The following is a 14151-nucleotide window of genomic DNA, read 5'->3' as shown; positions in this document are numbered from 1 at the left end:
TGACACCAGATTTGGATACTGGGTGGGCAAAACCAGCAGATGGCCATGGCACCCTTCTCAAGCCTGCGGGGCCTGAGTGTTTTGCTCAGTGAAGAGCCCGTGTGTAGGTTGGAGCAGGTGGAGATGGGGATCAGAGAATGCTGTTTTCTTATTAATTGCTTGTATGTGTCATGAACCCTTCTTGCTTCTGTAGAACAATGCTGTCAGTACAGGAGCATAGAGTGATGATAGCTTTTAACACCGAAGCTTAGAAAACATCAAAAGCTACTCTCAGCACATGATTATTTCAGTTTGAGATTCAAGGTTTGACCCATAGTCTCAGTTTGCAGCTTGAACTCAGGATTGGTGAAATACCTGTCCCAGCTCATGACCAGGGCAGCAACTGAGCTCTCCTTAGGATTAGGGTGGGTTTAAAGGGCATGGGCAAAGCTTAACTGAAGTGAACTCAGGTTGCAGGGTTTACAAGAGATGAAGCAGCGTTTAAAAAAAAAAAAATGGTGGTGAAACAGACATAGTGACTTTCACCCCACTGGGGGCTAGAGCTGTTCGGGACTGAGTCACACCTGACCAGGTGGGGAATGAGAGTACTGCAGGCATAAAAAGGTCTCTCTGGTTTCAAAGAACTTTCTGGAATCGGCTCTGCTACCATCAAGCCATCACAAAAGGGACACCAACCATGAGCAAGAAATGGGGGATGTAAGGGCCAAAGCAATCAACAAAAATGAGATCACACGCTTCAGGCTGTCACTCTTCAGAACCAAGAGTTCTAGATCTTGCTGTGCCCTCAGTTGGCTACTGGGAACAAAGCAGGGCACTCGGCATTTAGGACTTCAGGGCCCACAGGACTCATAAAAGCCTACTGACTTCGGGATAAGCCCAGGGAACTAGCTGGCCTACTGGCTGCTAAGCTGCTGCGGGCCTAAAAGGAAGTTGCTTCCAGCTACAAGGATCCAGAGCTGCCCGTGACCCTCCTGTCCCAGGTCTGGAGCATCCACCTGCTGTTCCGGTGTATGGCACGGGGCAGGACGAACATGCTGAAGGGTAGCAAGGCACAATGCTGAAGAAGAGAGGCATGGGCTGTCATGGACAAGGTCAGAGTGAAGGGCAAAGTCTGGAATTCTGGGCTGTGCTCCCTAAGGTTGAATGCTAAAGGGGGCAGGCTTTTAGTTCTTCTATTTGCGGGTCAGTTAAATTGTGCTGCATCCCACCCGTTCTAGAACATCATCTCTAATACCAGCTTGTCCCTGGTCAAGGACAGTCCTCACAGTGGGAAATGGAAGTAGGAACAGGTGACTTTGGGCACCCACAGCCCTACCTCTAGGACAAACAGTGACACACAGCTGACAAAGAAGGATCAAGTGGCTTACTGTATACGGAAGACATTTTAATACACCAAGGCACGTTTACATCCTATCAACAGAAGCATGTGTCTCCCGCCCAGTGGCTGCCTGTTCACAATGGCGCAGATCACTGAAGTTTGGATTTTGAACATCAATGTTTAACGTCAAGTCAGACACACTGAGCTTGTAAGAAAGAGCAATCATGGGCAGACAGTAGGAAACAGGATGTTGTGTGGACAGCGCAGGCATGACCGGCTACTGAAACAAACACGATGGGTTGCACGCCTTTTTGTTCAGCTGGTGAATGAAAGCCTTAGCATGACTACATCCTCAAAAGCAGCAACACAGCTTCCTGAAGGCTCTATTAGCATTCTTTCTCCTGAGCTCTGTATTTGTCCATCCAATCTAGAGAAGCTATGATGATCTATAGCCTCGTTTCCGGTTAAAACTCCCATCACAAGAAGCTTCACTATGAATTAATGACCGTAATTCATTTAGCAGTGCTTTGTGCTGCCAGACATTCATTGCTGCCCTAGCAATGACCCCAGCCAAAACGAGTGCGGCCCTCGAGATGTGTTAGCCATTAGCGGGGTATTCACTTCCATGGAGTTCGGGGTGTGGGCAGGGTTACAGGGCTTGGGTGCCCACCCAGCCACTAGGGGCCACTGAATGCAAGGGGGTGGGTCTCTGCTGCAGTGTAAGAGTTATTATAACCTGGATGTTTCTGGTCTGGCTCCAAGTTTTCAGATGCTCCACACAGGTAAGGGAGGAAGCAGTTAGAAGAAGATGGTAGGAATACCAGACAAAGGGCTGCGATACTCAGCTTGTTTTCTAAAATTCTGAGCCCTGAGCCTTGGTTGTCACACATCTAATTGATGAGACAGGTTCCAACTGCTTAGGATAGTAACTTTGGGCCCAAGTTACGGAATAAAACCAAAGACTCTGATACCAACATCTAGCAATCATGGTACAGATTTAGGCCTCCTTCTGGTTTTTGGAAAACTTTTTGTCCTAATGTTTAAAATGTGTGGTGGTGGGAGATGCTTATAATCAGTTGTTCTGCACTCTAGATGCAATGCTTTTTCATTTCTAACTGGAAACACATGGTGGGTCTGTAACCTGATTAGGACTGAAAATCCATCTTACCGCTCTGAGGCTGTGCTCTCTAGTTGGTGTGTCCACGGTTCCTGAATGTCCACAGTGGTGCGTCGGGCACAGCAGGAACTCACTGGAAATAAAAACTAGGGGTTCATACTGCAGAGATGGTATGGGGTTCCTACCCTGTTATACGTTGTACAGATGTGAAATGGCACAGATGCCTGGCTCCGTTCCCCACGGAGAGCCTCCTGATCCCACTGCCCCTGTGGCAAGTGTTTCCCGAAGTCTTTTCTCTGTGATGATACACACAAGGTCACAGCAAGAGGAGACACCAGGTGACTGGAGAGATATGTCCACAGTGCATCAGGACTTGAGTCAAAACGCATGAAAGTTGCCAGTTGCTAAACATGCTAGTGATCCCTGACACTCCTGGGGTTACCAACCTGGAACAGAAGCGGGTCACCTTCCCCTTGCTCTTTTCATATATAATCAGAAACAGAGTCAGGGCCAGTGCCTAGTTTATAGCGTTTGGAGAAAAGCAAAATAGCACGGGCAAATAGTATGTGGGAAATGTAGAAACACAGAATCAAACAGAAGGAAAGAGCTGGTTTTAATTCTTAACAAAAATATGGTTGCTCTTAAAGTAGAGAGGCACTGTTCACAGCTCTGCCAGAAATTCTGAGCCTGTTAAACTCAGGGAGGAGAAAATCCTGGAAGCCAAGTTAAAATCCAGCATTGGCTTCCCACCTGTGTTTAATCGCCCGAGTGCTGCTTCCCTCCTTGGATGTCTGGTGTGGCAGGTGTGGGATCTGTTACTTCGGCCTGTTTTCTCTGTCTGGTCTTCCCTGTTGCCTGCTCTCTGCCATCTTGGCAAGGCCCTTCCTGTCTGTGAGGACAAGGCTTAGGTGATCTGAGCGGCATCCCAAAGTTCTGTTATTCCGGTCTATAAAAGTGTATATAACCGGTTCCACATTTTGGTTCCTCTGATACTGGCCAAAAGTGAGACCAAAAATAAAAGACAAAAATCAAAGCCTCAAATGGTGATTTGTTTCATTGCTCACTGCACTGGGCTTCGCCTAGAAAAGATACCAACCATGGTGTGGGTAATCTAAGGGAGTTCCCAAGTGTAAATTTTACTCTCTTCCAAATTCACTTCCCATTCTACTGAGACTATAACCCCTGTACAAATAAGGGAGAGCTTGACTACTACGAGGGGACATGGTCTCAATGTGACAATATTATTTTCCGATCCTCTCTGGACACGGGTCTCTGATAAGAGGACAATCCGCTCTCAAGGAACGTAGTTACTAGAAGAAGGTGAACGGTATGCTAATAACTGCTTCACAGCTGAAAAGCCCTGATGTGAAACATTTGCCCATTTCCATGGTGTAAATATTGCCGGTATTTACTGATCATCACCAGTTTCAGCTGCCCAGCTTCGCGTCACTGTCCAAGGGCCATGGGAACGACGTGCTCCCCAGGCTCTTGCTGGCTGACACGAGCTGACAGGGTGCGCTGACCAGAACGCCACTGGAAGCCCTCAGAAATCTGCATCACTTCCGATCTGCTCCCATTCATTGCTTCCTGATTGAATTCCTTCTCCCTCTTCAATCGGATGGGGGCATTCTGACCTCTTTCTGAAATTCTCTAGCTCTGAAGAGCCTCATGCAGTCATCCCCCACCCATCAGTGTCCATCCATGCATTTGTCACAGTGTAGTTAGGATGAGTGGAGAAATAAATCTACATCTAAATATTCCTTTGAAAATAAAGAGAAGCTGTGTGGAATGACAGAATGGTAACAGTAGAAAGGGAGAACAGAGCTCCGCGTGTATAACCCTCTCATCGTGGATGAATGACCCGAAGCAGACACCAGGGGGAAGTGACTTGCTCAAGGACACACAGTTAATTCATGGTGAAACAAGATCCCAGGAGACCCGGGACTGTCATGCTGCCTCCTCCAAGGCGTTCATACACATTTTCTGGGGTGTGTGAGGTGTGGAGAGCTGAGAACTACAGTCAGTAATTCCTGGCACGGGTGGGCAGGAAGTTCCTGGCCTGAGGTGGCAGGAAAGGTCCCAAGCAGAAGATGTGGAGGACTTCACTCCTTATTCTGGTCATTCTCCTCTTGTGGGTCTTTGGTTTGTTCCAAGGCTAGATTAGCCGGTCTTTTATTTAAGTCCCGTTTTACTCTTAAAAGAAAAAAAGAAAACAACAACCAGGGCTTATTGTTAAAAAGAAAAAGAAACGATTTAAACTTTGAAATGACAGAACTAAGTCCCACAATTAGAAAGTGGCATGAGCCAAGGAAACCGTTTTAAACATGTCACTGATTTTAACTGCTTTAGTCCCATTACTCTGTCCTTCCCTGAAACAGAAACTTGATGCTAAGCTAATTTACCTTTTGCAATTTTTTGAAATCTCATACGGGGGCGGGGAGGGGGAAAGGCTTCTGAATTTTCCAATTTTTCTATTATGGATAGGTATCATTTTTGATGTGAGAAAAAATTTAAAAATGTTAAAAAAAATCTGTTAAGGCTCTGTTCCTCCATCATCTGCTGGGCTGCTGTTGAACCAGGGCTTACTTACTTTTCTCTGTTGAAAATGATGAACTCCTTCCGGACAGATTCCAGATGCTCTTGAAGAAGGCACATCTTCTGGGGAAACAGGTGGGAGTGGAGGGGGAGAGAGATGCAGTTAGCGGACCAATGGGGATCCTCAAACAGCCAGTAACCTCCTGTCCACTGGCTCAAATCTCAGAAGCGCCAGTGTATCTTCCAAATGGACACTATCTGAGAATGTGTGGCAGGAGACCCCAAATAGAGTAATAGGGGAGCAAATAAGGAAGAAACTGCCAGAGGACAAAACATGTCAACTCTGCTCCCCACAGCAAGGAAGATGTGGGTTATGGTTTATGAGCTTGATGCCTTTCAGCCTCTCAGCCCATGAAGAAACAATGGCTTCGAGGTGCGTTGGGGATGTGGGTTCATTGAGCTGGTTCCCTACTCACCAGTCATCTGGCCCTCCTGTGAAAGGTTGGGAGGTTCTACTTGGATTTGATGAACAGCCTGGAAACACTGGGTCCTGGGGGAATGTTCCCCTCAACAACTGTACTGGGGCCGAGTAACTATGCCTCAGGCACAGTGAGCAAAATATTTGTGACTTTCTCACAGACATGCAAAACATTTGCTTTGACTTTGTGCTATCCAGCTTTCAACATCTCTTGATGATTTCTCCAACATAATGAGAAAATTTAACCTCAAAATGGTGATAATCATCAGGCCCAGGACAGTGTCAGACCCAGATCAAATGTTTTACACGTCTGCAATAAAATACTTCCAAATGACTTCTGATGAAAAAAATATTCCCTGAGGAAAAAATATTTATTTATTCATTCATTTCTTTAAAATCTAGGAATCAGGAAATAGTCTTCAAGTACTAGAGAATTTTCTTTCCTGTGTGAATGTTTAGGTGATAGAAGAGGCAAATGAAAAGGAGAGGACATTTCAGAGGAGTGGGGAGGCGAGCAAGACAAAGGAGAAAAAGAAGACTCTGCTACACTTAGTCTTGTTCTCAAAATGGGGTATTTGTAATGAGGGTTTCTAGTATCTAGTATCAGTCATGGGGGACATGAAACTGTGGGGTAAATACAATCTGATAGAGCTTCTTGGCAGCAGTTTGACCCCAAGATTTTTATTTAAAAAACATATTTATATAAATAAAAGTATATTATATAGCTTTTACATAGTGTTCCTAGAAACATCTTTATTAGAACTGTTATTTCCCCCCTAGTTTTACTGAGATATAATTGGTACACAGCCTTGTATAAGTTTAAAGTGTACAGCATTAGGACTTGATTCTCATATATTGTGAAATAATCACAACAAGTTCAGTTATCCTCTACGTCCTATAGCTTAAAAAAGAAAAAAAAAAGTTTTTTCTTTTGATGAGAACTCGTAGAATTTACTGTCTTAACACCTTTCTCTAGACCATAAAGCAATGTTAGCTGAGCCATCCTGTTGCACTTTACATCCCTGGTGTTTATTTATCTTATAACTGAAAGTTTGTGCTTTTTGACCTCCTTCATCCAATTACCCAAACCCCACCCCCCTGCCTCTGGTTACCCCTAATATGATCTCTTTTTCTATGGGTTAGTTGGTTGGTTTGATTCCACATATAATTGAGATCGTATAGTATTTGTCATTCTGTCTGACTCATTTCACTTAGGACACCCTCCAGGTCCATCCATGTTGTTGCAAATGGCCAGATTTCCTTCTTTTTAAAGGATGAATTAATATTCTCGTGTGTGTGTGTGTGTGTGTGTGTGTGTGTGTGCGCGCGCGCGCGCGCATACCACAACTTTATCCATCCACCCATTGATGTTTCCATGTCTTGGCTATTGGAAATAATGCTGCAGTGAACACAGGAGTGCAGATAGCTCTTCAACACAGTATTTGTGTTTCCTTTTGATATATCCCCAGAAGTGGAATTGCTGGATCATAGGGTAGTTCTAGTTTTAAATTTTTGAGGAACCTCCAAACTGTTTTCCATAGTGGCTACACCAATTTACATTTCCACCAACAGTGTTTAAGCGTTCCCTTTTCTCCACATCCTGAACAAAACGTGGTATTTCTTGTCTTTTTGATGATGGCTATTCTACCAGGTGTGTGTGGTTTCGATTTGCATTTCCCTGATGTTTAGTAATGTTGAGCACTTTTTTGTGTACCTGTTCGCCTTCATGTATCTTCTTTGGAAAAAACATCTATTCACGTCCTTTACCCATTTTTCAATTGGATTATTTGGTGTTTTTTTTTGTTCTTGTTTGTTTTTGTTTTTTGCTTTTGAGTTGTATGAGTTTTATGCGTTTTTGTATAATAACATCTTAACAGATACATGATTTGCAAATATTTTTTCCCATTTCATTAGTTGTCTTTTTATTGATGCAGTCCTACTTGTTTATTTTGTTCCTGGTGCTTTAGGTATTATATCCAAAAAAATCACGACCAAGGCCATTGTCAGGGAGCTTTGTTCCTACCTTTTCTTCTAGGAGTTTTATGGTTTCTGGTGTACATTTAAGTCTTTAATCCATTTTGAGTTAATTTTGGGGAATTAATTTTTGTAAGATATAGGAGTCTAGCTTCATTTTTTCACATGTGAACGTCCAATTTTCCCAGCACCATTTATTGAAGAGACTCTCTTTTCTCCATTGAGTATTCTTGGCTCCCATGTCAAATATTAGTTGATGGTATTTGTATGGGTTTATTTCTGGGCCCTTGATTCTATTCCATTGGTCTATGTGCCTGTTTCTCTGCAAGTACCATACTGTTTTAATTACTATAGCTTTGCAGTATAGCTTGAAACAAGGACGTATTCCTGCTTTGTTCTTCTCTCTCAGGATTGGTTTGCCTATTTGGGGTCTTTGGTGGTGCCATATAGATACTACGATTTTTTTCTACTTCTGTAAAAAGCCCCTTGGAATTTTGATAGGGATTGCACTGAATCTATAGATGGCTTTGCGTACTACAGACATTTTAACAATATTAATTTTTCCATCCATGAATACGGGATTCCTTTTCATTTGTATGTGTTGTCTTTAATTTCTTTTGTCAATGTCTTGTGGTTTTCAGTATATTTTTCACCTCCTTGGTTGAATTCATTTCTAAGTATTTTATTGTTTTTTGATGCTATTGTAAATGGGATTGATTTTTTTCAGGTAATTCATTGTCCGTATATAGAAATGCTACTATATGGTAATTTTGTATCCTGCAGTTTTACTGAATTCATTGATTAGATCTAACAGTTTCTTAGTGAAGTCTTTATGATTTTCTATATATAAAATCATGTCACCTTCAAATAGGCAATTTTACTTCTTCCTTTCCAATTTTGATGTCTTTTATATCTTTTTGTTGCTTGATTGCTCTGGCTAGGACTTCAGTGCTATGTTGAATGGGAGTGATGAGAGTGGGGACCCATGTCTTGTTCCTGATCTTAGAAGAAAAGCTTTCAATATTTCATCACTGAGTATGATGTTAGCTATGGGCTTTTATATATGGCCTTTATTAAATTGATGTATGTTCCTTCTATACCTCATTTGTTAGGAGTTTTTATCATGAACAGATGTTAAATTTTGTCAAATGCTTTTTCTGTGTCTCTTGAGATGATTTTTCTCTTTCAATTCTATCAATGTGATATATCACATTTATTGATTTGCATATGTTGAACTGTCTATGCATCCCAGGGCTATCTCCCACTTGACCATGGTAAATGTTCCTTTTAATTTACTGCTGAATTTGGTTTGCTAGGATTTTATTGAGAATTTTTGCATCTGTATTCATCGGGGATGTTGACCTGAAGTTTCCTTTTCTTTTCATGTCTTTTTCTGGCTTTGGTGTCAGGGTAATGCTAACCTCATAAAATGAGTTTGGGGATGTCTCTTCCTCTTCGAGTTTTTGGAAGAGTTTGAGAAGGATTAGTGTTTATTCTTCTTTAAATGTTTGGTAAAATGTTCTGGGCTTTTCTTCGTTGGGAGATTTTTGATTACTGATTCAAATTCCTTACTAGTAATTGGTCTCTTCAGGTCTTTAATTTCTTCCTGATTCAGAATTGGTAGGTTGTGTGTTTCAATTAGCAATAATCGCGCCTCAGATAAACCTCATTGGCTATGATACTGCCACTGCGCAAAGCTGGTAGGTTGTATGTTACTAAGAATTTTTCTTAGTAAAAAAAGCCCATTTTTTTCTAGGTTGTCTAGTTTGTTGTGTATTTAGTTGTTCATAGTGGTTTCTTATGCTCCCTAGCGTTTCTGTGCTGTCTCCTACAGAGAGGAGTTGTAATGTCTCCTCTTTCATTTGTATTTTATTGATTTGGGTCCTCTTTTTCCCTTGGTTAGTTGAACTATACTCAAAGGAAAAAAAAAGCCCAACGTTTAGGTGTTTTTTTTTTTTAACGTTAAAGTATTACATAAAACATAAATACATAAACATACATATACATTTTAAAGTATTATATAAAACATATATAAACATATACATTTTTACATATACAATATTTTATGTATGTATATATGTTTTGTTAATATATATATTATACATACACATATATAAACAAAATATTATATTAAAATATATTAAAATTACATGTTTATATGTTTATATATGCTTATATAGAATATATATAAACAAAATATATTTATATAAACATATAAAGATTTATGTACATATATATGGACATATAAAATGTTACTTAAAACATAACATGAAAAAGATTTAAAATATTAACATTTAAAATATTTTTAACCTTAAAAATCAAGATTAAAATCAACTAAAATGTAGAAATCCATGTGAATTTTTTTTTCTATCACCTAATTCTGTTTTACTTAAAGATATAAAATAGACACTGAGAGAAGAGTTTGTGATCTGGCACTGTAGACCGCACAAGCTCCCCTCCGCACCCCCCCCCACCCCGGTCCTTGAAGCATTCACATTCAACATGTTCTCTTTTGTCTGCTTTAGGTGAAAAAGTTTAAGAAGTTCAGTGACATGGATAAGTTGGCAGCACTAGCCAGAAAGAGAAGATGAGGGAAAGGAGGGGGAGGCAAACCGAATGGAGGGATGAATGGGTCTTACATGACTGAGAAGGAAAAGGTTGGTTAGAACTCTTCGAACCCGCTTCTCAGGGATGAGCAGAGCAGACAGCTATTAAACTGGTGTGCATGGAGGTGGCATCAGAAATTTCTGAAGGATTTGGAGCAGGTGGAAATCTCAGGAGGTAGTAAAAGAGGACTTTAAGTTATTCTTTTTGGTTCTATACTTCAAAGTTGTTGATGACAGAGAAGGATGAAGGGAGAATATTCTGGAAGCAAAGAAGTAGAGGCATCTGACATAAATAGGAACAAAGTAGGAACATGGGAAAGGAAGAAGTTAGGAGTCAGGACGGAGAAGAGTAAAACACAGTAACTAATAATTTTGCCGGACACGTTACATGTACTAATTGACTCAGAACAAGTCTATGAAATGGGTACCGATATCAACTCCATTTTATAAATGAGAAAACAGGAGGAAAGGGAAAACTGTAGTGCTTTTACTTTATTTAATCCTGTCCTGGATTCTGCAGCAGTGGATCTCAACCTTAGCTGCATATACAGAATCACCTGAAGAACGTTTTCAAGTACTGATGCCCAGGCTACACTCCCAGATTCAAATGTAACTGATCTTGGGTGGGACCCAGACACCAGTATACTAAAAAAGTTTTCCCAAATGGGTTAAGTGTGATGCTAAGGTTGAGAAGCACTGATGCAGCAGGGACCTAGAGGAGAAGTCCAAGGGGTCATATGATAAGATTTCAGCATTATATATATCCACAGCTTAACACTGTTAGTGGTTAATATGCCTTACTAACATTGTCTTACTTCCACCTCAGATCAGTTGTAAGAGGTAGGTCCTATTTTTTTAATATCTGAAGGAATCAATGCTTACAAAGGATACATGGGTTAATGTTTAAACCATTACATTTAAAAGAATCACATAGCTGTTTGGTAAGTAGCCACTACACACACTGCCTCATCTAGTCACAAAAGGAAGAAGGGATGACAGCTCTTAACTGGGGAGAGGGGACACGCTCTCTCTCACAGATTTTAAAGTCTATCGAAGATCAATTTGCCACCATGCTAGTTGCATTAGCACTGACTGTTCAACACATAGAAGCCATCATTGCAGATAGTTGCACACCCCACATTCTGTCTTTTAACAAGATAATTCTACCCCTTTCTTATCCTTATTAAATTTAGAGCATTTCAAGCCTGCCCCTTTCTGTTCCGTACTCACTAACGCAATTCCATGTCTTAGCCTAGAAGCACACAGACCCTCCTAACGGTGGGTGAAAGAAGTCTACGTGACTACAAGATGAAAAGAAGAGGATGTCCCCTCTCCCTTACAGCAACACGGTAACGGATCGTCATCATGGATGTCCCCTCTCCCTTACAGCAACACGGTAACGGATCGTCATCATGGATGTCCCCTCTCCCTTACAGCAACACGGTAACGGATCGTCATCATGGATGTCCCCTCTCCCTTACAGCAACACGGTAACGCATCGTCATCATGGATGTCCCCTCTCCCTTACAGCAACACGGTAACGCATCGTCATCATGGATGTCCCCTCTCCCTTACAGCAACACGGTAACGCATCGTCATCATGGATGTCCCCTCTCCCTTACAGCAACATGATGAGAGATCGTCATCATGGAAACAAAACAAAAACAACACACACACAAAAACAGATTCTAGCAGATATTTCTAAGGAAGTCTCTTGTAAGACTTTTGGACTTCAGTGGTTGTTAATAAGCCCTGTGAAAATAAATTCTACCCTCTAGTGTGTCTCTGATGCCGAGTGGATCACTTCCTTAGTAACCTGTGGACCTGGTGATAGTAGTCACATTTATATCCCTTTCTCCTAAGATGTAAATATCTACATAGGATTATCTTTACAAGTTGAGAAGGCATCTGAGGCATGACTCCCCTTACCTCTTCTCCCACAAGAGAAAATTAAAAACAAAAACAAAGCAACTCTACCAGAGTTACACATATTTTTGTAAGTATATGCATAAATAAATATTTATAGAACTATGTATTTATATATGTGTATATGTCAAATATATATTATTATATAAACAACATAAATATATACAATAAGATATATATAAAATAATACAATAGGTTTTATTTTCCCATGCACAAAATTGGCATTGTAGGGCTTTTCCCCTTAATAAAGCTTTTTAGGATATACATATATGCCCATAGGATAAATGTATCTTGCAAATTCTCTCTCTCTCTCACCCTAGCATTTCTTGAAACAATTTTTTTTTTAAGAGAGAGAAAGAGAGAGCAGGGGTGGGAGGGGCAGAGGGAAAGGGAGAGAGAGAATCTCAATCAGGCTCCACACCCAGCGTGGAGCCTGACGTTGTGGGGCTCGATCTCACAACTCCGAGATCATGACCTGGGCCGAAATCAAGAGTTGGATACTTAATTGACTGAGACACCCAGGCGCTCCTCTTAAAACAATTTAACCAAAACAAAGAGACCAGATAAAACACAGGTTAAAAGGTTTGCAGGATATTTAAAGTACATCTTTAAATGAAAATGATGGCTGTATTAATAGAATTAATTGGGCTAAAAATTATGTTTAAAATTTCCATTTTAATGAAATGCCAAATAAGAAAGCAGATGGAATGTAGAGAAGGAGAAGATAAGCCAATGGGTTTGTCGTGCATGTTTTTTCCCAACCAGGAAGCAGGCTTTAAAGACTGAGGGAGTAGTGGTGCCTGGGTGGCTCAGTTGTTAAGCATCTGCCTTCGGCTCAGGTCATGATCCCAGGGTCCTGGGATCAAGCCCCACATCGGGCTCCCTGCTCCCTGCTCAGAGGGGAAGCCTGCTTCTCCCTCTCCCACTCCCGCTGCTTGTGTTCCCTCTCTCACTGTCTCTCTCGCTGTCAAATAAATAAATGAAATCTTTAAAAAAAAGCTTAAAGAAAAAAAGATTGAGGGAGTAGTAAGAGACTATGCATTATCACTAAAATCATCACAGTTGGATTGCTGACCTCTTTTCCAGGTCAGATCTGGTTCCAGATCTGGTTCCTCTAGGTTGAATAGAGGTAGCCACACAGAAAACAAAGGATAAGGGCATTTCAGGACTGGTATATCCTGAGAGTATAGAAATGCCTTCATTATTTCAAAACAAATGAAATGACAGATGGTTGCCAACAGTAGGAAATACCTGTGCTGTGTTCAAAAGGCCTGGACCAGAAGAGGAACCAGATCAAATGTTTGCTCTTCTGGAAAGCCTGTCTTGACCCTCACTCAGGACCAATGAGTAATTCCCAGAGCACTTTGTACCTCTAAGGGCAGCAATGACTAGAAAGTCAGAGACATTTCCTGACATAGCAGGCAATTTATAATCATGTACTGAATGAACAAATGAATGAATGAACATGGTAATACTGTAATGAGCTGCTAAGACTGATCCTCACATTTTTTTTGTTGACATAATGTATCATTTGTTTCAGGGTACAGGTCTGTGATTCAACAGTCTTACACAATTCACAGCGCTCACCATAGCACATACCCTCCCCAATGTCCATCACCCAGCCACCCCATCCCTCCCACTCCCCACCACTCCAGCAACCCTGTTTGTTTCCTGAGATTAAGAGTCTCTTATGGTTCGTCTCCCCCTCCAGTTTCATTTTTCCCTCCCTTACCCTGTGATCCTCTGTCTTGTTTCTCAAATTCCTTATATCAGTGAGATCATATGATACTCACATTTTAAAAACCTTGATGTCAAAGAGTAGATAGAGTGCTATTTTGAGATTCATGATCTTTCTGATTCTTCTTTGGGGGAATGCTAATCTTTACTGTGAAGCAAAATAATTTTTATTTTTAAACTTAGGGTACCAGATTAGAAGGAACTAGAACAGAATATTAGAATAGGCAGCTCCAAGCTCCCATCAACAGAAACAAAAAACAAGCAGAAACTGTCAGAGCTAACTTTGTCAGAATTCTGGAAAGCAATCAAAGGTTTTTTTTTAACAACCGAGGAAACACTAAATCAAGAAAAAAAGCAACTTAAAAAATGCTCCTGGTGTTCAAGGAAACCTCTGTCAAAATATTAGCTAAACACAGTCTAACATAACAGAAACTTCAGGGATGACACATGACAAGGAATA

At 41.0% G+C, this 14151-nt stretch overlaps 1 protein-coding gene and 1 non-coding gene across 3 annotated transcripts in view; both read right to left on the bottom strand.

The window, feature by feature from the left end:
• Nucleotides 1-1380: 1380 nt before the first annotated feature.
• STK32A (serine/threonine kinase 32A) overlaps nucleotides 1381-14151 on the bottom strand; it is a 128906-nt gene continuing 116135 nt past the window's right edge. Inside the window, exons 12-13 of one of the 2 annotated variants that reach the window (XM_027605843.2) lie at nucleotides 5026-5093; nucleotides 1381-4628 (exon numbers count right to left, since the gene is read on the bottom strand). In XM_027605843.2, coding sequence (XP_027461644.1) covers nucleotides 4538-4628; nucleotides 5026-5093 — 159 coding nt within the window. In that variant the 3' untranslated portion in view covers nucleotides 1381-4537. The remainder of the gene's footprint in view (nucleotides 4629-5025; nucleotides 5094-14151) is intronic. The other variant, XM_027605844.2, reaches the window with a different exon arrangement.
• LOC113930124 lies at nucleotides 8979-9121 on the bottom strand. The gene has a single exon (XR_003522469.1). It is a non-coding gene; the product is annotated as a U4 spliceosomal RNA (small nuclear RNA).

The sequence above is a fragment of the Zalophus californianus genome, chromosome 5, assembly GCF_009762305.2.
Source record: "Zalophus californianus isolate mZalCal1 chromosome 5, mZalCal1.pri.v2, whole genome shotgun sequence".
NCBI classification, from domain to species: Eukaryota; Metazoa; Chordata; class Mammalia; order Carnivora; family Otariidae; genus Zalophus; species Zalophus californianus.
This window is presented reverse-complemented; position numbering and strand designations above follow the sequence as displayed.